General features: G+C 57.8%; 2 protein-coding genes across 5 annotated transcripts; both read right to left on the reverse strand.

The window, feature by feature from the left end:
- Window positions 1-975: 975 nt before the first annotated feature.
- On the reverse strand, window positions 976-16,513 carry B4GALT2 (beta-1,4-galactosyltransferase 2). Of its 4 annotated transcripts, XR_007953964.1 has the most exons (9): window positions 16,273-16,513; window positions 14,467-14,828; window positions 14,120-14,355; window positions 11,164-11,354; window positions 10,879-11,001; window positions 10,516-10,620; window positions 3,595-3,756; window positions 2,747-2,838; window positions 2,081-2,179 (listed from the first exon to the last, which is right to left on the reverse strand). XR_007953964.1 is itself a non-coding variant. In XM_051999909.1 (7 exons), exons 2-7 carry the CDS (start codon window positions 14,783-14,785, stop codon window positions 2,029-2,031), a joined length of 1,125 nt encoding a protein of 374 aa, XP_051855869.1. In that variant the 5' UTR covers window positions 14,786-14,828; window positions 16,273-16,511; the 3' UTR covers window positions 976-2,028. The 4 variants fall into 4 exon arrangements, 2 of the variants coding, with proteins under 2 accessions (XP_051855869.1, XP_051855870.1); XR_007953965.1 differs by lacking the exon at window positions 3,595-3,756 and having other exon boundaries at window positions 16,273-16,512; XM_051999909.1 differs by lacking the exons at window positions 2,747-2,838; window positions 3,595-3,756 and having other exon boundaries at window positions 976-2,179; window positions 16,273-16,511.
- A 985-nt stretch (window positions 16,514-17,498) lies between these two features.
- Window positions 17,499-20,756, reverse strand: ATP6V0B (ATPase H+ transporting V0 subunit b). Its single transcript, XM_051999911.1, has 8 exons — window positions 20,545-20,756; window positions 19,100-19,148; window positions 18,874-18,957; window positions 18,621-18,698; window positions 18,370-18,439; window positions 18,206-18,257; window positions 17,937-18,127; window positions 17,499-17,807 (listed from the first exon to the last, which is right to left on the reverse strand). Exons 1-8 carry the CDS (start codon window positions 20,609-20,611, stop codon window positions 17,781-17,783), a joined length of 618 nt encoding a protein of 205 aa, XP_051855871.1. The 5' UTR covers window positions 20,612-20,756; the 3' UTR covers window positions 17,499-17,780.
- Between the last annotated feature and the right edge of the window lie 2,710 nt (window positions 20,757-23,466).

The following is a 23,466-nucleotide window of genomic DNA, read 5'->3' on the forward strand; positions in this document are numbered from 1 at the left end:
GAACCCCCCACTTTCAGAAGGTTCCGTTCCGGACATACCCTCACAAAGGCCCTGGCTGTGGGGTGGGAGGGATGGGATCCCTCCGGGAAATTACCTCCTCCCTTTTGGAGTCAGTGACTGAAGAAACCCAAGACTAATGACACATCGGCTCCAATCTGGGAGGGCAGATCTCAGCCCACAAAGAATGGGGTCTTCTCAGACCTGAAACCTGGTCCCTGGGCCTTTCGTGGCCCAGGAGGGATCCTCTGGGGCTCCCGGACTCCCTCTCCTCCTTGGGGGCAGCACCTGCCCTCCTTATCACTCTGTACTTACCTGGGCTTCTGGCTGAGGCTCCTGGGAGCGGGGCAGTCCTGCACAGCAGTCCCTACACAAAGCTCCCGGGTTTCCCGGATGAGGCTGTGAGGGGTCCCTGACCAGTGTCTGAGGAAGCTGCCGTAGCCAAAAACTCTTCTCCCACAGCGGCCGGCTGCTTCCCTGGCCCATTCTTGGGCCGCCCCTGCCTCCGAGCCCCCACGCTGGGAAGGACCGAGCCCGTTCGTGCCGCCCACCCCCACCCCCATTTCCCAGCTGCTGAAGGCTGAACTTTCCTGTCAGACTCAGAGCCTGCAAGGGACTTGAGCCCCATGGACTCGGAAACATGGACCCCCCAAGCTGGAAGCCCTGATGCCTCCAGGAAGGAGGCAACGCCGGGACAACTGCAGAGAATGAAGGGGAGCTCCTGCCGGGTCTCAGCCCATCCCCCCCCTTCCTTCTGGGGTGACAGAACCCGGAGTCGCCCTTTGGTCCAAACCCGAAAATCTCCTGCCACGGCTCCTTCCAGGAGGGGTGCCCCTCCCCGCAGGGTGTGTGGGGAAGGACTCCCCGGGTTCTTACTGCCCCACTCCACCCCCTGGAGCAATGAGGACCCTCGTTCTGCTGTTTCCCCTCCCCCCACGAAAAGGCTCCGGCATGAAAACAGCTTAAGCTCAGCCCCGATTCTCTTCAGGTTTTTTACTAAAGCACTCAAACCAATTCCCGTGTGATATACAAAGATCCCCAAGCAGGGGAGGGAGGGTCCCCTACACTATCAGGGGCCTAGCTTTGTCATCAGTCGCCCTGCCCAGCCCCTGACCCATGCAAGTCCGCCACCTCAGATGGACACGACAGCCCGGCTCTCCCAGGGGCCCGGAGCCTGAGTCTGGGGGCCCCAAAGCTGGTAGTGAGGGCCGGAGCCTGGGCTCATCCCTTTCTGCTCTACCTCCTGCTCCCACAGGCCCTTTGGCAAGGGCAGGGAGAGCCCTCCGTCTCAAGAGGGCCTGGGGGTAGTGATGCTGGCTCCTCCCCGCTCAAGGAATTGGGGATTTAAATGGGGAAACTGAGGCACAGAGAGGTGAAGTAGGGACACAAGATCTCAGAGCTGGGAAGGGACCTCAAAGATCAGAGTCCAACCCCCTCATTTTACAGATGAGGAAACTGAGGCCCAGAACGGTTAAGGAAGTTGCCTAAGGCCAGCCAGGCAGTGGTGGGGCTGGGGCCGCGAAGGGTCCCTGACGTGAGGCAGAGGGCAGCTGGGCCGGGGGGGCAAAACGCAGGTGGGAGGCCCCCCCCCCGATGGTGCCGAGTCACCTCCGCCTCCCTCGGACTCGGGGTCCCCAGAAAACACCCCCTCGATAGAACCTGAGGTGCTGGGGGGGCAGGCACCCTGGCTGGGGCAGCGAGCCCCTCCCACCCCCTGGGGTGCCTCCGGAGCCCACGGTGCTGAGGACGCCCAGGTCCCTGAGCCAGCAGGTCAGAAAAGAGGAAGAAGCCTTCTGCCTCGGACAGACGGACAAACAGACCGGTGAGTGCCAAGCCACCGGGGGGCATCTCGAGTCCTGCCCCGGGGGAGGCATGAGGGCGCCCTGCCAGCCCCGCCTGGCCCAGCCCCCCCGGGGAAGGGTGGCCCCATGCCCACAGCCGCCGGGGCAGCTCCTCAGCAGTCAGTCCCAGGCCAGCAGGGGCCCCCGCCCCTGCTCTCCACGGACTCCCCGAGCTCCTGGGCGGCGGGCGTCATCCTCGGGCCGGCCGTGGCGGGGCTCGGCCGATGTCCACGGTGATGTTGGTGAAGAGCGGCTGCCTGGACACCTCGAGCACGCGGTAATGCACCGAGCCAATGCCGTCCCGCTTCATGGTCAGCTTCGTGTTCTGGATCTTGGTGAACCTGGGAGGAAGGGGCTCAGAGTCAGCGTCAGAGCCCTGAGTGGGGCTGGGGAGGACTCTGGAGGGAGGGGCCAGGAAAGTAGGGGAGGGCTGGGGAGGACTCTGGAGGTAGGAGCCAGGACAATGGGGGGGGGAGGACTCTAGGGGTAGGGGCAAGGACAATAGGGGAAGACTGGGGAGGACTTGGGGAGCAGGAGCAGTGAGAAGGGCAGAGGAGGACTCTGGAGGTAGGAGCCAGGATAATGGGGGGGTGGGGAGGATTCTGGAGGTAGGGGCCAGGACAGTAGGGGAAGGCTGGGGAGCAGGGCCAGGGGAGGATACTAGTGATAGAGCAAGGAGGACAGCAGGGGAGAGCTGGGGAGGACTCAGGACCCTAAGTAGGACAAAGGAGAGGTCCAGGGCAGACACCAGCACTCTACATCAGAGGTCATCAGCACGACCCGCCAGTGCTCCGGGATGGCCCCCGAGCCAGGCAGTCAAACCCCAATGCAGCATTTGGAGGCAGGAGCTGGGGCCGATGCCCGACCTGCTGCTCGGTGCCTCTGGGACCTTGGGCAAAGTGCTTTACCTCTGAGGTGCCAGTTTCCTCAATGTAAGACGTGCAGTCTGAGCCCTGGGGATGCCATCATGGAGAGGGAGGACCAGGAGTGCTAGAGACCGCTTCGAGAAGGGGGCAACACGAAAACATCGGCCTTTAGTCCTCTGCCCACCAATGCCCACGGGAGAGGAAATCAGGTATGAACAACAGCAGAGCCGGGGAAATTCTGGGGCTCCAGACTGCTATCAGATGAAGGAATATGGAGATCGCGGGAGCCCGAGAGTCAGAGCGCGAAGACAAGGAAAGACACCCTTGCCGTCACTCCCCACGCCAACTGTCAACTACAAGCACAGAGAGGCATGGGGCCCGCCTTCCCGCCATTAGTCCCCTCATCTTGAGAGGCTTCACATGGCCTTTTTAGGGGGAAATGGGAGACAGTTTATTGAGGAAGTGACATCAAAACAAGAAGCATTGGTGAAAAGAGAGAAATCTGTAGAGGAGAAAATCCTGACCCCGAAGCAGGGAAGTGCAATAGGGAGCACTGGATGAAGATCCAAGAAGGTATGAATTTACTACAGACCATTCGAACAGAAGAAAATCAAATCCGGAAAACAGATGGCAAGGGGAGTACCCAATTACCCTCAATGAGTTCAAGTCACCAAGCATTGATTTAATTGATTCATTGATTCTAGTATGAGAAAAAAGAAGCCCCGATGCAAGGAGGCGAGTTTGGCCCGAGAAGCAAAGCTCAGAGCGTCTCTATTCCAGCGAGGAGCATCTCCTAAATCAAAAGTACGTGGGATGTCTTGAAGGATAACGAAGGTAATCGTGTCTGACAGCCTTGATTATTGGCTTGGAGAAAATAGACACCCTCTTACCCCGCACGGGCTAGCCCCCATCGAGGGGGATGTCCTCCAGAGTGCCGGCCCATGACACTCTCTCCAGAGAGAGCCTAGTTATTCCCACAGGAACCAGGCCGTCTCTCGTCAGATGAAGAGCCCTCGGCAGCCGCCTGCCAGTCCGCGTTTCCTGGATGGGTACTACAGACAGAGAAAGTGCAGGGAGGGCCGAATGACCATTAGGAGAGGCAGGGCATCCTTACCAAGTCCAGGCTTTGTCCCCAAAAAGGACCACTCGCTCTCAGCAGTGTTCTGGAGAACTATGTGGCCGTGAGGCATGGGGAGCGAAGCGACCCCTAACCGCCGGAGCTGTCCCAAAGCGGTCAGCCACCAGCGGCCTGGGGAGGCCCACGCCAGAGATCTTGAAGCAGGAGCTGAGCATCCTGGGATGGAGCCTCCTGCCCTGCCCCCTCACTACTTCTGATCTGTCCTTTTTGGTCCAAGGCCTGCCACCATATGCTTAGGAGCAAGATGAAGGGGCTTAGGTGAAAGTAGCTGAAAGTGGTTCAGATCCAAAGGAGTTGTGGGTCAATAGCAATAGCAAGAAGGCATCTTAGGGAATGCCCCAGAACTCCGTGCTTGGTACGGTATGTTTGTCAGTGACACATCTGAAGGCCCATTTGGCATAATTAGCGGATTCAGAGAGAAGACAGAACTGAGAATAGTTCCATGATGACAGAATGGGGACCTGAAAAGACCTAGAAAGACTCAGAATCAATAGAAAATCACACACTTGGCTAGAAAAAAGACAACTTGAGAGCCACAAGAACTTTCTTCAAGTCAGAATCTCCCATCGATGTCAGACATACTTTCCACAAGAAGAGAAGTGGGAGATTTTTACATGGTGAGCACTACACAAAGTGATCTTTTTTATGTTAACAGTCTATGAAAATGGGGGGGGGACCTCATTACTGATGGTGGAATCATGGGGGGAACCTCATTACTGATGGTGGAATCATTCATCAGTCAGCACAAAGACCAAGCTACACGAAGAATAAAAATGAGATAAAGACACAATCAGCAACAAAAATGACTCCAGCCTGACTGATTAAAATAATCTGTTAACAAGAGGACAGAGGAATGGATGCAGAAATGGCAAGCACCTCTCGCCCATCAGACTGCCTAGATAGAGCAGAGCAGATTCCAAGAGGCTCAGAAGGCGGCCAGGTGGGGCCCCACAGACTACATTACCCAGAGGAAATAAGCTGAGGAAAGCTGACTTTCAAGAATAAATTCTGTGGAAACAAAGTACCAGCAACAACAGTATCTGCGTTACATTAGAAGGTTACACATACTCACTGTGTCTCATTTGATCTTCACAACATTGTTGTCCGTATTATTAACTCCGATTTACAAATAAGGAACCCGAGGCTGAGAATCAAGTGGCTTTTCTAAGTCACAAACAGCTCAAAAATATCTGAGGTGAGATCTGAACTCAGGTCTTCCTGATTCCCATCTGCTTGGTGCACTATACCATCTTAATTCCTTCAATTCCACAAAAGGGGGGAAAGGAAATTTTCTGAATAGATGGGGGGGGGGGGCAGCTAGCCTTGAAGTCAGGAGGAGCTGAGTTCAAATCTGGTCTCAGACATTCAACACTTCCTAGCTGTGTGACCCTGGGCAAGTCACTTAATCCCAATTGCCTCAGAAAGGAAGGAAGGAAGGAAGGAAGAGAAAGATGAGGACATATAGGGAACTCACTATTATCTTTTAAAAGGCCGAGTTCAGTAGAGCAAAGCAAGGCGAAGGTAACGTAAGATGAACAAGGCGAACCTCTGAGCAGCTGTGAGTGGCAGTAACATTAGACTGAGCTGCGGCTCAATGACCAAAGCTGAGGGGGAAGGGAGTTCAGAGGAGAGCAAGAATACTGCTCAGAGTGAAATGCAACAGAGGAGGAGGTTAACGCTATGTAATGAAATCAGGAGGACCTGAGTTCAAATCTGGTCTCCAACACGTAACACTCACGAGCTGTGTGACCCTGGGCAAGTCACTTAACACTAATTGCCTCAGCAAAAAAAAAAAAAAGCAACAGAGAAGAGGAGGAATTGCTCAATTTGAATTTTCATTCTATTTTCTCTACCATGTAGAAAAAATTTCACACTTGGAAATAATAGAATGTGGAGAGCAGGAAATGGATACCCAAGATCTAGTTGCTTTGGGAGAATTTCAAGTGCCCTGGCCAAGGTAAATGAACCATATCCTGAGGCCCTGAAAAAAAAGACCAAAACAATTGGATGGGCACTGGTGGTGAGGTCTAGAAGGTCCAGTTTAAAAAGGGGGGGGGAAGGGGAGAGAAAATAGAATCCTCAGACTCTAGGCCAGAGAGCCCCACATTAATTCCTGGCATAATTCAAGGAGCAGTCAGTATAGAAAGCAGCGATTACAAAAACGATCGTGGCTTCAAGAACAAATTGTGCCCTTCTCCAGCAGGTTTAATTGGCTGGTAACCATGGGAAATGTGATCGATCTTAGAGATTACAGACATTACAATTCATTCAAGCACACGATCCTTGAGGACAAAGGACTGTCTTTTGCCCCTTTTGGAATCGCCGGCATTTAACAGTGTTTGGCGCATAGTAGGCACTTTAATAAATGCTACTTGACAGAGAGCTATATTTACCTAGATGCGAGGCAAGTGTCTGATGAGGTATTTCACGCTATTCGTGGGGGAAAGCCAGCGCACTGCCCGATAATGCAATCAGATTCTCAAGTGGATGTGTGGTCAAAGGGAGAGAACTGTCGAGAATGACATCGTGTCCACTTGGTGGGAAGTCCAGGAGGGCACTCCCAGATCCAGAGATCCCTGTTTGCAGCTGTCTTTGGCGCCTTTATATTGATGGCTGTGACAAGGCCATCGATGACGCGCTTATTAAATCTGTAGCTGACCCCAGGCTACGTACTGGATAACACATGTGGGCAGAGCAGAGCACTGGACTGAATCTAATAAAATGAAACTGAATAAGGCTCGACGTAAAGCTGGAATTCCCGGTGTTGCTAGCCGGCATCTTGTCTTATTAAGACCTGAGGATCTCCGCGGCCTACAAATGCAATCGGTCAGGAGTGTGACATGACGGCCCAAAAAACTGAAGGGAATCTGGGCCACACTGAGAGGCGGAGCTGCTGGGAACAAGAGGAGATCGATTGATCGATCCTCTGCCAGGGTCCTGCTCCAGTTATCCACAGGCTTGTGCTGGAAGAACCCATAGACTGGGAAGCATCCAAAGGAAGGGGGCCAGGAGAGTGAAGAGCCTGGAGTTTGTGAAAAGGAGAAGCAGCTGAAGGGACTAGAGAGTCTCCTACTTCCTATTTTCTAAGACTTGAAAGACCTTAGCCTCAGAGAACAGAGAATCTCAATGGGAGGCAGCAGGCAGAGAAGCCTGATGTTGGGAAATACTTCCTATGCATTGATTTCTTTAATCAAAGTGGAAAGGACTGCTTCAGGAGGTGGTGAGCTGCCCTTCCCTGCAGAAGTGCAAGCAGGAGCTGAATGACTATTTGTCTGACAGGTCCCAGAAGGGATTCTTTTTCGGGTACACACTGGACAAAACTGGCTGCTGGACTTCTGTCCAGCTCTTAGGTTCTAGGACTCTGCAAAAGGAAAATGGCATTGGGAAAAGCGATTGCAGCTGGGTCAGACTGAGCCCACACAGAACTGGCCTGGGCGCAAGGCCACAGGATCCTAAAGCCCTCAAGGGATCTGGTTTCAATCTATGTGAAAGGGAAGAAGTTCCCAGGGCCCTGGAAAATGAGGCCTTAACATGACCAGAAATAGGCTAACAAGAGAGCGTCCGTAAGATGGACTCAGAGATTCATCTAAAGGCAGCCAAGGACATAGATGCACAGATCCGAGCAGTCACCCAACTGACCAAAGGTCACAGAGAAACAAGATCCTACTGAGCTTCCTGTGACTGAGACACAGCCTTGGGGTTAGCCTAGCAGAACATGGCCTGGAAGGTTCAGCTCCCAGAAAGAATCTCCCTCATTAAACTGCTCCTTAAAAGATGGAACAGGATAACTTCAACTCCGGTTCCAGATCTCAAGCAAGACATAACACAGGAGCGCAGGCTTACCAGAGACCGGGCCCCATCAGAAGAGGGTTGCTCTTGCCAAAGACATCAGGTTAGCACAAGTGAGTCCCAGCACACTGCTGACCCTCGGGAGAACCAGCATCACCCCAGAGTCAGGAAAATAACAAGAACGTTGGGGACAGAGAAGGGCCACAAGCTGCAGAGAATTCTCCGAGGGGCCCCAGAGCCGGGCCAGATCCTGCAAAGGGACAGGAGGTCCCTGGGCTACGGCTGTCCTCCGAATGACTAGCTTTGTAGCATCAGCTGGAGAGGCACGAAATGCTGCAGCCTCAAGAGCTACATGAAGGGCCACTCCAAGGGTGACGGCAAGGATGAAAGCCAGTGTCCCAGGGAAGGAACTCGAGTCGAGACCCATGGGCTGATCAGAGAGCAAGGGACCTGACGGCCCTGAGGGGCAAAAAGAGACCCTGGCATATGAGTGGGATGGGGAGATGTGGGCAGAAGTCACCACAACAGGCAAGCGAGTGAGAGCTGCAATCTGCAAGGCTGTGGGGCACGTATATTGAGGAGGGCAAGGACCCTATATGGTTACATGGAGAAGAGATCAGAACCCAGAGGGCACAACCAGGAGCAGTGGTGGGATAGGGGAGGGAGCAGGGATGACATCAGGAAAGACTTCCCACCAACGTGAAGTGCCCCAAAGTTGAGTGAGCTTCCTTGGGAAATGGGGGGGGGGGGGGGGGGGGTTTAAGCAGACTAACTGACCACTTGCCAGGTGTGGAACAGCACAACTCTTTTTCAGGTGGGGACTGGCCTAGGCGACTAAGCTCCCGCCTGACTGGAATCCCGAGTCATGGATATAAATGGTTCCCTGTCCACTTGCCAAGCTGGTCTCCGTGAAATGCCCCAACATCTGCACTTGGTCCTGTGCTCTTGCCCAATTTTTACAAACGACCTGGAAAGAAGTCTTCAAAGAAGGCTAGGGAAGCCCTTGGTGCAGAAGGAGCTTTTCCTAAGAATGTGGCGGATTCTGGGAATCCTCAGGAGCTGTCAGGCAGAAGATTGGGACTGGGCGGAGAAGAGGCAACAGGGCAAAGTGGAAAGAGCAGAAGCTGTGAAGCCAGAAGACTTGGGCTCCAGGTCCCCATCTTACTCCCCATTTATTACCTAAGCGACTTTGACCTCCGTTCCTCCTCCACGGTCCCCGAGCCTATGGCTTCTCTGTGGCCCTGGATGGCAGAATCAGGAGGAGGGAAGGGGACAAGCTGCCAAGGCAGACAGGTCAGAGGCCGTGACTGCTGTCCCCGAGGTCACCTCAGAAAGCACCACCTTTAGCACTTTACATCCTCGATGTCTCACTCTCCCACCGTAACCAGGCTGTTACCGACGTCTGCCATTTCTCTGAAACATCTCTCCCAGACACCCCTTTGTGTCTGCCAGGGGCCCCCCACCTCACACCTGGACTACAATAGCCTCGGTGCAGGCCGGCTCTGCCTGCCTCCAGCCCATCCTCCACTTAAGGCGAGCCACGCTCCCTGCCCTTACCCCTACGCCTGCTCGATAAACCCCAATGGCTCCCTCTTACTCCTAAGATCAAATCCAACACTTCCGCCTGGCGTTCGGTGCCTTTCCAAACCTGGCTCCTTCCGACCTTTTTGTTTTACTTTGTGCTTCCAATCCAGGCAGCTGGCTTCCTTGCTTCTTGGACAACCTCCTATCTCCCCTCTCTGGGCCTTTGCACGGGCTGTGCCCTGCCTGGGATGCCCTCCCTCCTCCCTCTACTTCGTGGCACCTCTGAATTGACAGAAATCTCAGCCCAATTGCTCCGCATCTACTCGGCTTTGCAGGTTAAGGTCTGTGTTCCTGATGTTTCTCCTGCTTCAATGTAGCCCTCTGAGGAGCGGGATCATGTGGCTTGCTGAGATTCCCTGTACCCAGGGCAGGGCGGGGCACCAGTCTTCTCCTACTCACACACAAGCCAGCCTCCTCCCCTGCACTCCCACCCTCCCCAGGGCCCCTCCTCACTGTGGTCTCCTTAGCCCTCGGCTCCTCCCCCAGCGCTGGGTCCCATTACTTTGTATCCTGTGCTTTTATGAAGAGGGTAGGTCTTCGCCTGCCGAAGCCCAGAGCTCAGGTCCCTTATCACCAGGACCACCACCCCACCGCCCCCGCCTCCTCTGGCTTTCTTCCCCCTCCCCAGACTAGCACCAAAGCCTGATGAATCCTTCCCTCACTCCTGGACTGCTTCAAAAGCCACGCTTCCAGTCACCCGAGAGCCCAGATCTGATGAGCTCACAGACAAGCTCAGGAGCCAACCTGTCTTTCCAGCCTCCTCTCCCACCACACCCTTTCCAGCTCAACTCTCAGGGGCCGGCTGCGTCCCAGGCTCCGGCTCACGGGGGCTCTCCCACTCGTCCTAAGACTCGCCTTCTAGAGCAGCTTGGGGGTGCAGGGGAAAGCGCACCAAGCCTGGAGTCAGGAAGACCCGAGTCCCCACCTGGCCTCGGACACTGAACACTTACGCCTCCCAAAACAAACTCCACCCCCGAACTCTAGGCCCCCGCCTTCCCGGAGCCACTGATTTGAAGTGTCTCTAGAACAGGCCACAGCCTCCCCCCAGAAACAGAAGCCCAACCTCTTGCTGGGTGTTCCTGGGGCGGAGGGCTCCCTGCCCAATGCGCAGGAGAGGGATGGGCACAAGCACTGAATCTAATCTCTAAACATACTTAAATTATAAAAATGGTTGTCTTAAGAACTGCGGAGGTCTTTATTCTGAACTGTGCCTCAGGCTACCTGAAGGCACTGAGGGGAGGTCCCATCTCAGGGTGGAGGGCGAGGGTCAGGGGCCATCTGGGGGGGAGTCAGGGGTCACCTCTGGGGGTTGGGCTCATTATGCTTGTCCCGATCATGCTTGATCATTCGGTATCGGCCGATGCGGATGTCTGGGCGGGAGACCTTCATCCCTGAGAGGGAAATCCTAGGGGAGATGGAGGGGGGTGGGACTTAGGCTGAGTAAAGATCTCTGAGCCAGGGGCAACGACGGAGGCCCAGTTAACCCTTAACTGCCCAGCCCTCTGCCCTTGCCCCTACAGATACCCCCATCCCTGTCACCCCCATCAGCCCAGCACCCCAAGCCCACGCCTCCGATCCCCACCCTCCTGGCCTGGCTGACTCTGAGGCCCGTCCCCACCCACCCCACTTCACCCTCTCGGCACGACCCAAGGCCCAGCCTCACCGGTTGAAGATGTCGTCGTCCTCACCTCCCCAGCCCCAGTACTCGTTGGGGAAGCCATTGATCTTCAGAAACTGGGCCTTGCTCAGACCCGACACGCCCCCGAAGTAACCGGCATAGGGCAGTCTGCAGAAAGCCAGAGCAAAGGGGCTCGGTAGCCGCCTGGGCCCAAGGGCGCCACTCACCCCTCATCCTGAGAGCCCAGGGACCCGAGGGCAATGGCAGGAGGGGGCTGGGCACGCCAGCCCCCGCTCCCAGCCCCCCGGGAAGCAGAAGGGCCTCGCTCACCGGAAGCCAAACTTGTCCATGGCAATGGCAAAGTGGCGAGGCTGCTCCCCACAGCGGTAGAGGTTGCGGTCATCCATGGGCACCAAGTCCACGTCACTGAAGATGAAGCAGTCATAGGCAGGGTCTTCCTTCAACGCCTCCAAGAAGCCAACGTTGAGGAGCTTGGCCCGATTAAATGTGTCCTCGCCATGCTGGGGGAGAGGGGAGGCACGGGGGAGGAGGCAACACGAGGTGGTCACTAGGCTGCCCCCCGCCACCCTCGGGAGCCCCAGGCCAGGCCCCGTCCTCTGATCACTTCATCAGACAACTTCTCCCGCTGCCCCCCGAGAGTAAGAGAGAGGCCCTCCCAGGGGAGAGAAAGCATGCGCCACGGCCAGCAGACAACCCAGGGAGCAGCTCCTCGGGCCGGGCTGCAGCGGGTCCCCGGAGACAAGGGCGGTCCCGCTCTCAACAAAATGGCTTTCTGCTGGAAGTACAGAGCCACGGCGGGACGGGCGCCTGAGAGGGGCCGAGCTCAGGCCCAAGGACACCGAGAGCCGAGGTGGGGTCAGCACTGCTGCTGGCACTCCCAGGTGCAGACCAGCAGGGCAGCCCCCCCGACTACAGCCCCAGTGTCCCCCAGGTTCACAGCTCTCATCTTGAGAAGCAAACCGAAATCCAAAGAGGAAGAACAATTTGCCAGGGCCCACGGGCAGCAAAAAGCAAAGGGGCTGCTCATCAACCTCAAAGTGGAAACTCTGCCCAGTGCCAACAGTGGCGTTTTCTGGGCCACAAGGAAGAACTGGCAACATCTGACTCATCCTAAAACTTAAAAACAAGTAGCTGTCCAGGGGAGCAAGCAGCTGGTGAATAAGTGTGGGTGCAAACAGGTGGGATTGCATCTGCAGGTGGGGACCCCCCGAGCACACTGGCACATCTGCAGGTGGGGACCCCCCGAGCACCCTGGCACATCTGCAGGTGGGTATACTCCGAGCAGACTGGCACATCTGCAGGTGGGGACTCCCCCCCCGAGCACACTGGCACATCTGCAGGTGGGTATACTCCGAGCAGACTGGCACCTCTGCAGGGGGGACCCCCCCGAGCATACTGGCACATCTGCAGGTGGGGACCTCCCCCCGAGCACACTGGCACATCTGCAGGTGGGTATACTCCAAGCAGATTAGCATATCTGCAGGTGGGTATACTCGAGCAGACTGGCACCTCTGCAGGTGGGGACCCCCCGAGCACCCTGGCACATCTGCAGGTGGGTATACTCCGAGCAGACTGGCACATCTGCAGGTGGGGACTCCCCCCCCGAGCACACTGGCACATCTGCAGGTGGGTATACTCCGAGCAGACTGGCACATCTGCAGGTGGGTATACTCCGAGCAGACTGGCACCTCTGCAGGGGGGACCCCCCCGAGCATACTGGCACATCTGCAGGTGGGGACCTCCCCCCGAGCACACTGGCACATCTGCAGGTGGGTATACTCCAAGCAGATTAGCATATCTGCAGGTGGGTATACTCCAAGCAGACCGGCACCTCTGCAGGTGGGGACCCCCCGAGCACCCTGGCACATCTGCAGGTGGGTATACTCCGAGCAGACTGGCACATCTGCAGGTGGGGACTCCCCCCCCGAGCACACTGGCACATCTGCAGGTGGGTATACTCCGAGCAGACTGGCACATCTGCAGGTGGGTATACTCCGAGCAGACTGGCACCTCTGCAGGGGGGACCCCCCCGAGCATACTGGCACATCTGCAGGTGGGGACCTCCCCCCGAGCACACTGGCACATCTGCAGGTGGGTATACTCCAAGCAGATTAGCATATCTGCAGGTGGGTATACTCCGAGCAGACTGGCACATCTGCAGGTGGGTATACTCCGAGCAGACTGGCACATCTGCAGGTGGGTATACTCCGAGCAGACTGGCACATCTGCAGGTGGGGACCTCCCCCCGAGCACACTGGCACATCTGCAGGTGGGTATACTCCAAGCAGATTAGCATATCTGCAGGTGGGTATACTCCGAGCAGACTGGCACCTCTGCAGGTGGGGACCCCCCGAGCACACTGGCACATCTGCAGGTGGGGACCCCCCGAGCACACTGGCACATCTGCAGGTGGGGACCCCCCGAGCACACAGGCACATCTGCAGGGGGGACCCCCCAAGCACACTGGCACATCTGCAGGTGGGGACCTCCCCCTGAGCACACTGGCACATCTGCAGGTGGGTATACTCCGAGCAGATTAGCACATCTGCAGGTGGGTATACTCCGAGCAGACTGGCACCTCTGCAGGTGGGGGCCCCCCGAGCACACTGGCACATCTGCAGGTGAGGACCCCCCGAGCACACTGGCACATCTGCAGGTGGGGACCCCCCAAGCACACTGGCACATATGCAGGTGGGGACCCCCCGAGCACACAGGCACATCTGCAGGGGGGACCCCCCAAGCACACTGGCACATATGCAGGTGGGGACCCCCCGAGCACACAGGCACATCTGCAGGGGGGACCCCCCAAGCACACAGGCACATCTGCAGGTGGGGACCCCCCGAGCACACTGGCACATCTGCAGGTGGGGACCCCCCAAGCACACAGGCACATCTGCAGGGGGAACCCCCAAGCACACTGGCACATCTGCAGGTGGGTATACTCCGAGCAGACTGGCACATCTGCAGGTGGGGACCCCCCAAGCACACAGGCACATCTGCAGGTGGGGACCCCCCGAGCACACTGGCACATCTGCAGGTGGGTATACTCCGAGCAGACTGGCACATCTGCAGGTGGGGACCCCCCAAGCACACTGGCACATATGCAGGTGGGGGACCTCCCCAGCAGACTGGCAGTATTGTTCCTCAGCAGCCCAGACTGGCCTCGGAGGGCTCCAGCCTTAGTGGTTCAGGGCTCTGGGCCTGCTGAGCGGGGCGCCTGACCTGCTCCCTGGGCCCCCGTCGCTCCCTCCCCGGCCATGCTCACCTGGCTGATGACGTAGATGCCATAGCGCAGCCGCTGCCGCCGCAGGATGGGATGCAGGTAGTGCAGCCAGTATCGAAGGTGGTGCTCCCGGTGGCGGAAGGGAATGATGATGGCCACGGTTTGCCGAGGGGTACAGTCGGGGGGGGCGTAGCGGCCCCCCCCTTGCACGCCAGGGTTCTCCTGCTGGACCCGATCCATTGGCATGGGTGAGCTAAATTCAATCAGCAGCCGGCCCACTGAGAGGAGGAAGGGGGCTGTTGTAAGGGAAGCCGCCGGGGGACTCGAGCCCCGATGACCCTCCCCTTACACACACAGAGCCGTTCCCCACGCCCTGCGAGGGGCCTCACCTAACCCGGGTGGCACGTCAGGGCACGGGGGCAGGGGCAGCGTGGTGACCGAGTGGTTGGCGTCCGGCCGGGGGCTAGGAGCCTCCGAGCTGGGGGCCGTGCCGTTGGGCCGGGAGCAGTTGGTGCCGATGCCCGCGGCGGCGGGGTGCGGCGAGTGAGCAGCAGTTCGGCGGCCGTGGGCACTGAAGCGACTGAAGAAGTCGAGGTGCTGGGCGTAGACGTCAAAGTAGAGGATGACGGCGATGAGGAAGTGCAGCAGACAGAGGAGCAGCACGGCCTTGCAGATCCGCTCCAGGGTCCCCCCCAGCAGCCTGCTCATCTTCTGGCTGCCCAGCTCGGCCTGGGCATTGGTCCTGCCGGCCCTGCCAACAAACAGCCAGCTGGCTCCACCCTGGCAGCGGGCAGCCCCAGCTGGGGCCCCAACTCCTGACGGTCTGGGGGGGCGGGGGGCCACGGCTGCCCCGTTCTAGAGAAGCCCCGGCTCCCACCGAAGGCCCGCTAGCTCGGCCGCACCGGGCCCTTCCCACAAGCCCAGAGGCCCAGAGCCGGGAGCAAAGGAGAGCCTGGAGTGAGCGAGGAGGCCCGGACGAGGGGCCTCAGGCTCTCCTCTCCTGCCTGGCTGGACTCCTCGGTCTGCGGGGACGGATCCGGGCCCACCCTGAGAAGCCGAGGCAGGAGCTACCAGGACCCTGGTTCTGAACAAGATGCCAGGAAGGGCCTTAGGGACTGCAGACAGTGGGCACGCCCAGGGCCCCGGGAAGGGAGGCGGCGGCAGTGGGTCCTTTTTCCAGTAGAAGGTGGCGCTGACTGGCACGGGGGCACAGGTGGCACTGCCCAGGAGAGCTGCCCCCTTGGCCCCATCATCACCTTCTCCCAGACCCACAGAAGCAGCAGCGCCCTCCCTGCTCCGGAGGCTCGGGCCCTAGCCCCCCGCCAGCCCAACTGCTTCCATGTTCTCTCAGCCAAACAAGGCCCCAATTCAAGCACATGGCAGCCGAGTTCAGATCACAACAAACTCAAAGCTCCAAGAGGGGCCGGAGCCAGGGAGCAGGGGAAGGAGAGGGGAATACACAGGAGGCAAGGATGAAAGGAAGTCTGAAGGGAAGGGGAACCAGAAGGGAAGGGACCGAATGAGGGAGGCCTGAGGGAAGCCTGGGAGAAAGGGGGACAAAGGGAAGGCCAAAGCAGGTAGGGGCTGCTGAGCAAAGGGGGGAGGGGTAGGAAGGGGAGGCTAGGGGCGCCCTAAACTGGGGGCCTGGGTGGGGGAGGGGCTCCCCAACTCCCTAACTGCTCCATCTTTTTAGGCTCTGCCCGATGTGCTGGGAGGGGTTAGGAGAGGACCAAAAGGGCTATGGGCTTCAGCCTTGGGGGAGCGGTGCGATTAGCGAGGGGTCTCACAGACCCGGGGGGCGTGGGCTCGGATCGGAGAGAACAAGAAGAGATGGAGGGTCAGCACACAGGACCTGGCTGGGCTGGACCAAAGGAGGTTAGGCTCGGCACTCAGGGCCCCGCTGGGCTGTACAGGTGGGAGGTAAAAGGGCTGGGCTGGGTCCGAGCAGGGTAGGTCGATGCTAGGGCCTCCGTTGGGCTATACAGGTGGGAGGTGAAGGGGTGGGCTCGGCACTCAGGGGCCCGCTGAGCTGGGCAAGTGGGGGCGAGAGGGGGTGGGTTCGGTGCTCAGAGCACGCTGGGCTGTACAGAAGGGGGGGAGATGGGAGGGGGGATTCGGCGCTCAGGGCCCGCGGGCCGTACAGGCTGGGGCAGAGGGGATGGCTCGGCGCTCAGGGCCCCTCCCCGCATCCTCACCAGCTGCGCTCGGCGCTCAGGGCCCCGCGGGGCTGGGCTCGGGATCGGGGCCGGGGCCGGGCCGGGCCGCGGCCGCTCCATCCCCCATGGCCCCGGAGCCCACTTAGCGCCTCCCCGGAGGCCCGATGCCGAGTCCGCTCTCGCTCCCGCCTCCTCCTCCGCCTCCTCCGCCGCGGGGCATGGTGCGGCCCGCCCGGGGCCGCCGGAGCCGGAGCCGGAGCCGCCGAGACGGAGCCTCGCAGGGGAAGCAGGGAGCGGCGGCGCGCGCCCCCGCGTCCGCGCCCCCGCGCGCGCTCCGCCCTGCCCCGCCCCGCCCGTCCGCGCGCCCCGGAGCTCCAGGCCGCAGGCGCAGAAGCGGCGGGGGGAGGAACCTGGAGAAGGGGGTGGGGCCTGGACAGAAAAAAAGACTCAGGCTGGATTACCCCCAGAAGCCTCGGGGGCAAGCCCAAGAAACCTACAGGTGGCAAGCTGATAAAATCCCAACTAGCAACTGGCGAGGGCGGGGCCTGAGAAATAGGGGCGGGCCTGTTCATACAAAATCTATAGCGGACTCCCGGGGGCGGGGCCTGAGTGGAGGGGAAGGGCCATTCATACAAAATCTACAGCGGACAGTCTCGGGGGTGGGGCATCGAGAAGAGGGGCGGGCCCATGCAAAATCCACCGAGAGCCGCCTCGGGGACGGGGCTGGACAGAACACCTGGAGAAGCCAGAGGGAGCTAGGAGCGGACCCGGGGGCAGGGGGGAGGAAGAGGAGCCCCAGCACCTCCTAGGCAGGGGGTCAGACAGCTCTGGGATCCCCACGTGGCGTGGCTGGGCTGGAAGAAGCCTCCCGGGAGCCAAAGCCAACTGAGGAGACTGGAACAAAGTTGTCGGAGCTGGGGTTAGGGGCTCCCAGACAGCTGCCCAGGAGGGCCAGGGGCACTGGAGATCGCCTGGGGAGTAGGAAGGGAACAGGGCTGCCCGAAGGGCATCGGGGCGGGGGGGGGGGGGGGGGGGAGGAGGCATAACAGGGCACAAGGGCAGCTAGAAGGCCCTTCACACACACCATACTGGATGACCCGCTCCCAAGTGTGTAAGCACTGGCACAGGAGCAGAGGTCCCTAAAGTGAGCCCCGCCAAAGGGAGTGGGAGTCTCTTCCCCTTCTCTGGGGGATGTTGGTGGGCCCAGATAAAGCGAGACAGATACCCCCTCCCCTCCATGAAAGAACGAGCAGGGAAGCAATGGCTGGGGTAACCCAGGACACAGACCTTTATTTCAAACACTGGTGAGGTGGGGGTGGGGCAGAGGGCAGGACAGGTGGGCAGAGGACACGCCCTCCCAACCCTGAGGCCAGGGCCTGCCCCTCTGAGGGACTCCAGAAGGGCAGATCGCAGTGCGGGCCAGAGGGACACAATATGGACACCAAGGGGAGGGGCAGCTCCCCTGGCTGGGGCAGCCAGGCCCCCCAGGAAAATCAATAAATTAAGAGTAGGTCACAGCAGGGCAGGGCCCTCCCACTGCTCCAGGCCTAGTCTCCCATTTTTACTTTAGAAGTCTGCAAAAAAAGCACAAGGCGGACAGACAAAGGACACACAAAGAAACAAAAAACCAGGAGTGAGCAGCAGAGTCACAGCTCCCGTCCCTCCCCCAGCCCCAGGAGGGGCCCCAGGCTTGGGGCTCATACCTGAAGGATGGCCACAATGACCCCAAAGAGGCCGATGGCACTGCCAAAGATCTCCACGATGAGGATCTTGACGAAGAGGCTGGCGTTCTGGGCATCGGCCAGGGCAGCTCCACTGCCCACGATGCCCACGCACACGCCACAGAAGAGGTTGGACAGGCCCACAGTGAGGCCAGCACCGAACATGGAATAGCCTGGGGACAGAGGAGATGAGTGCTGAGGGGGGCCCCACCAGAGCCCTCCCGCCCCAGGCCCCAGAGAGCCTTGCCTACCTGCGTGGTAGTTCCGGCTTCCGATGGTTTTGGGGGTGGTACCGCTGAAGGGCTGCAAGAGGCAGAAGTGCGGTCAGGACAAGCCCCAGCCCAGGGGCCAGCTCCTCCCGCCCCAACACCCATCTGCCAGCCCTCTTCTGTCCCCCATCTCTGTCACCCCCTACCTCTGCCATGTTGCTGATGACAATGGCCATGATGATGCCGTAGATGGCCACGGCCTCACAGAAGATGATGCTGTGGGATTTAGAAGCATAGGACAGGGGCTTGAGAAAGTTTGGTCCCCTTTGGGACCCGACCCCCCACCCTTTTCCTGATGGATTCTAATCCGTCTTCCCCCCACACGGGAAACAGGCGCAGAGCAGTCTTGGCCGGAGGCTAACCTGGGCAGATGCTTCTCAGGCCTTCCCAAACTCACCTTACCAAGTTCTTGGTCTTGATCCTGGGGGCCTTTACCCCTCCACCGATGATGGATGAGCCTGTGATATAGATGCCCCTGGGGGGGAGGTGCCATTGCGTGAGCCCCGATCCTCCCCAAGGGGCTCAAGCACTAGCGAGTGCCCAGCTCACACCCTTCCCCAATCACTCATGAGTAGGCCCCGATATCCCCAGTCCGCCCCCCACATCCAGACTAAGAGGAGTTCTCCCCTTGCCCCAACACACACACTCACCAGGCTGCTCCCACCACAGACAGGGAGATAGCCAGTCCTATGCCGAGGTTGGACCACATGTAGGGTGATGTCTCTGTGAGGAACCTGGAGGCAAAGGAGGGAAGCCTCAAGAGGAGGGCCCTGGCCCACAAAGACTCCCCCCAGCCCTGGCCACCCAGCCATCTCCCCGGCTCTGAGCACGGGACCTCCCTTCAGGGGGAGCTGGGAAGGGCGGGCCATGACTCACCATGCTACATCGAAGCGGAAGCCCAAGTCAAATATTGTATAGCAGATTCCTAGGAAGAAAGAACAGAGCGGGGACTAGGAGCGGGCCCCACTCCTACAAGCGCCTGGCCCAGGGCTGGGCCGCCCCAGGGGAAAGAAAGGAGTGGAGCGGGCTCGGCTGAATGGAAGGGGGCAGAATGCAGTCTCTTGCACTAAGCTTTTTCTGAGCCCAGGGCAGCACCCCAGGACCGAAGGGGCCCCACCTCACACAGGCCTGCATCCTCTCGGCTGCCCGAGGCTGCCTGGGACCATGGTCTCCACAAGAAGGCCACGACGTCAAAGCTCTGGGGGCCTATCACTGTCTCCATTTCTCAGGGGTACGTGAGTCTTCGTGACCCCTTTGGGTTTTCTTGGCAGAGATGCACTTTACATAAGAAACCAGCAAACAGGGTGAAGTGACTTGCTCAAAAAGCACCTGAGGCCGGAGTTAAATTTAGAAAGCGGGTCTTCACCACTCCGGGCCCAGCATACCCTGGGGCTGCTAGGGGACTCTCCGAACAGAAAGGACACGGAGGACCTGAGCATGGTGCGCCCATTAGTTCTGCAAGCTGCTGAGGCACCTGTGCTCATGGCTTTCCGTCTCGGGCCCACCTGGGCTGTCCTCCCCAGGTGACCCCCACGGCTCCCAAATCACAAGGGGAGTCAGCCCGGCTCTCCAACAGGCAGTGCCTGCCGCCTCTGGGGGCCAAGCAGCTCTCCCCTGCGGCCTGGGTGCCCCCATCCTCCAGCCCCCCTCCCCCGCTTAGAGACTCAGGAAGCAAAAGCTGCGGGCCCCAGGAGGCGGGGAGGCTAGGTGGCTGGGGCTGGCCCTCGAAGTCGAGAACTGTCCTGGGCCTGTTTACCCAACAACCTGGAAGGACCAAGGGGAGGCTAAGTGGCTCAGGGCAGATCAAACCTGCCCTGCCCGGCCCAGGGCCGGGGATTAGGACAGCAAAGGGGAAGTGGTGGCCAGGGCTAGGCTTCCGGGACCCCGAGCAGGCCCAGGAGTCCCTCCCTCCCCGGAGCGGGTCCGGGCAGCTCCAGAGAAAGCAGAGGTGGCAGGAGGGTTGGGGGCGCACGGTCACGGGGGAGGGGAGAAGGGGGGGCGCACGGACAAGGTGGGAGTGGGCAAGGACGCGGGGTTCGAGGGCACGATTTCGCGCACAAGCGCGATTTCGGGGAAAGGGGGGATCTCGTCAGAACAGACACGCCCAGGTGGGCACCGACAAGCCCGGGAGGGCGGGCACGGGCACGGGCACGCCCGAGGGGAGGGTCGTGGGCACGGACACGCGCACGGGAGGGTCACGGGGGCCGCAGGCACACACAGGACGCACGGGCACGGTCCGGGTAACGCGGCCCGGGGTCGGTTTCGAGGGACTGGCTCCCTCGGCCCTCCCCCCGCCCGTGGGCCACAGGCCCGGCTCTCACCTACGACAATCACGCAGCTCCAGAAGGCCACGGACAGGCCGGAGTAAAGCAGAGCGAGTCCCGTCATGGCGGCGACGGGGCCGGGGTCCGAGGATGGAGTCGGAGCCGGAGGTCGGGGGCCCGGGGTCGGGGGTCGCGGTCGCCGGCCGAGCCCGAGCGCACTGAGCTCTGCCGCCTCCGCCCGCCCGTCCCCGCGCCGGGTCACCTGACGTCAGTGCCTTTGCCATGTGACCACAGGCTCCTCCCTCTCGTTCATCCACGTGATCCCGTGGAAGCGATCCCGCAAAGGGGCCTGGGAATTGTAGTCGGCCGAGAGATCCGAGGAAGCTCCAGGTCCTCAGTCTGTTACCAAGGGAGAAATGGGCTGGCGGAAAATGGTGCCGAACTACCCCCTTTCACACCCCACGGCACACCTCCTCGCTGCAACCTGAGCAAGACCGGCTGAGGCACACTCGGATCTGGGGGCGGGGGGAGAGGTAGCGTGTCAATCTGTCACTACTGGTGTGAACTTGATCTCGGCGCCCAGACACGAAAATATCCACAAAATGAACGAGAGAGAGTTTGGGGAGGAGGAGGAACCAGAAACGGTTCCGTGCAGGCGGGGAGGGGAGAAGCTGAATCAAGAAGGGAAGGAGGGGTTCCAAGAGCGGGGAGAGCGTCCCCGCCTGGGGGGCCGCCGGTGTGAAGGCACAAACACGGGAAAGGCGGCAGCGGCAGAAAGGACCAGACAAAGAACGGTTCTGTTTTACCTGGAGGCCATTAGGAACCCTCCAAGGAGCTTTTGGGGTGTTGTTCGGAGCAGGGGCAGGCCCAGGGGCACCAGTCATCTGGCCGCTGCGTTGGGCCCTCCGGTGGCAAACTACAATGACTCAGCCCGGAGGATCTCCGTGGGAAGGGGGCTGGCCAGGGCGAAGAAAGTCCCTCTACCGGAGACGTTACGGGGCAGAGACTGAAGCAGCGAAACCTGGCAGCCAGTTAGAGGGGTGGGGAACGAGAAAAGGCCGCTCCCGACCCTGTGAATAATGAAATCGCCAATGCCTGCGGCGTGTAGTGAAATACCTTCTACACAACAAGCAACGCCCACACTCTGTGGCTGCTTTCGGTCCAAACTGACAGCAAACAAGAAACGCTGATAAAAGTGAAAGAATTAAGAATAGATCGTTTTAATGGGGGGAGGGGAGCTTTATTCCTCAGAGAAAAAAGCCCGCAGATGAACCCCCAAAATGCACCATGTGATACTATTTTAAGAGATTTCTCCTGAGCTGTTCTGCCTTTCTCGTCACCAGGGAGCCTGTCCAGGATTGCGTGTCCCAAAAATAAAACAAACATTGTCAGAACAAATAGCATCACTCCAAAAAGCAATTTCAGAATAACCGGAGAACTTTCAACAGGCATAGGACAATCCTAATATATATATATATATATTTTTGTCTGAGGCCAGATTTGAACTCAGGTCCTAAGGGCCAGGGCTCTATCCACTGTGCTATCTAGCTGCCCCACTTCCCAGTTCTTTGGCATCTCCACAAGAGCTATGAATATATTTATTCATCTTTAGTTTTCCTGTTTCTGACTAATCTCTTTTAATTTACCTGCCATCTTATTTCCCTTCTCCTCTTTCCTTCCTAATTCTCTGTTGAGTGCAATATATTTCTGTACCAAATAGCATCTTTATGTATATCCTTCCCTCCTTTTTTGTATAGATTTCTATTTGCACACTATGATTATGTTAAATGATTTTCCCTAAAGTTCCTCTCTTTCCTTTCTTTTTTTTCTTAACTTCTCTTCCTTCCCTTTCTTCCAACTCAAGACCTTTTACCAGGCTGATTTTGACTCTTAGAAGTTGATAATCACGTAGTTCTCTCTATAAAACTCCTAATCTAAATATTAATTTCATCAGAAGACATTCTTTATGTATGAGGTTATGCAATCCTTTTCCCTTTCCTTTCCTTTCAAGATCACTTAACTCATACTAGGAGGGGTGGCTAATTGGTGTAGTGGATAGATCACCAGCCCAGAAGTCAGGAGGACCTGAGTTCAAAACTGGCTTCAGATACTCATCCCTTCCTGGCTGTGTGACCCTGGGCAAGTCACTTAACTCCAATTGCCTCCGCAAAAAAAAAAAAAAAGATATACTAGGGGAAGGGGGTGGCCAGTAGGGAGAGAGACAAATTTGGAACATAAGGTTTTGCAAGGGTGGATGTTTTCTTTTTCATGTATTTTAAAGATAAAAAAGCTATTATTAAAAAAAAAATCATTAAGACAAAACAGAACCACAACCAGACTTTCTGTCTAATTAGATTCTTTCTATGCTTTTTGGTGAAGATAGAGTTCAGAGAGGACATATGTATCTTCTCCTCAGAATACATTTTCTTCTTCAATCTTTTGGATTTATCTATTATTTCTTACTGTCTCATGAAGCCTTGATTTCTATATAGTTTATTCTAGATTTCAAGGAGTCTCTTACTTGAGTAAGCTTTGTCACTTTCTGTTCTAAGCTTTGCAGTCTCTCCAATTCTTTCCTCCTGAGCTTTTATTTCATATTTTAGAAATTTCTTGTTTCATTTCTTCCCTGTCTGCATGTAGTCCTTATGAGAAATTCTTTTTTTTCTTTGAGTTGCTTACAATTCTTATAAGTTTAATTTGCTCCTTTGTGGGGGTAGAGGGAGATAGGAGGATCTTTAAATCACTGATATTCTTTTTTAGATTGGTCGGTGTTTTACTTGACATATCCTTGACTTTTGTCTTGCCACTGGACTCTGATGACTCTGGAGAAGAGTGAGGTAATTATGATTTTAGAAAGTAGACCAAGAAGGGGAAGTAAGACAGGAAATAATACACAAATTTTGGAGGCTGCTTCAAGTATTTTTTCCCTTCTTTTTATTATAGTTTTTTATTTACAAGATATATGCATAGGTAATTTTT

The sequence above is a fragment of the Antechinus flavipes genome, chromosome 4 (genome assembly GCF_016432865.1).
Source record: "Antechinus flavipes isolate AdamAnt ecotype Samford, QLD, Australia chromosome 4, AdamAnt_v2, whole genome shotgun sequence".
NCBI classification, from domain to species: Eukaryota; Metazoa; Chordata; class Mammalia; order Dasyuromorphia; family Dasyuridae; genus Antechinus; species Antechinus flavipes.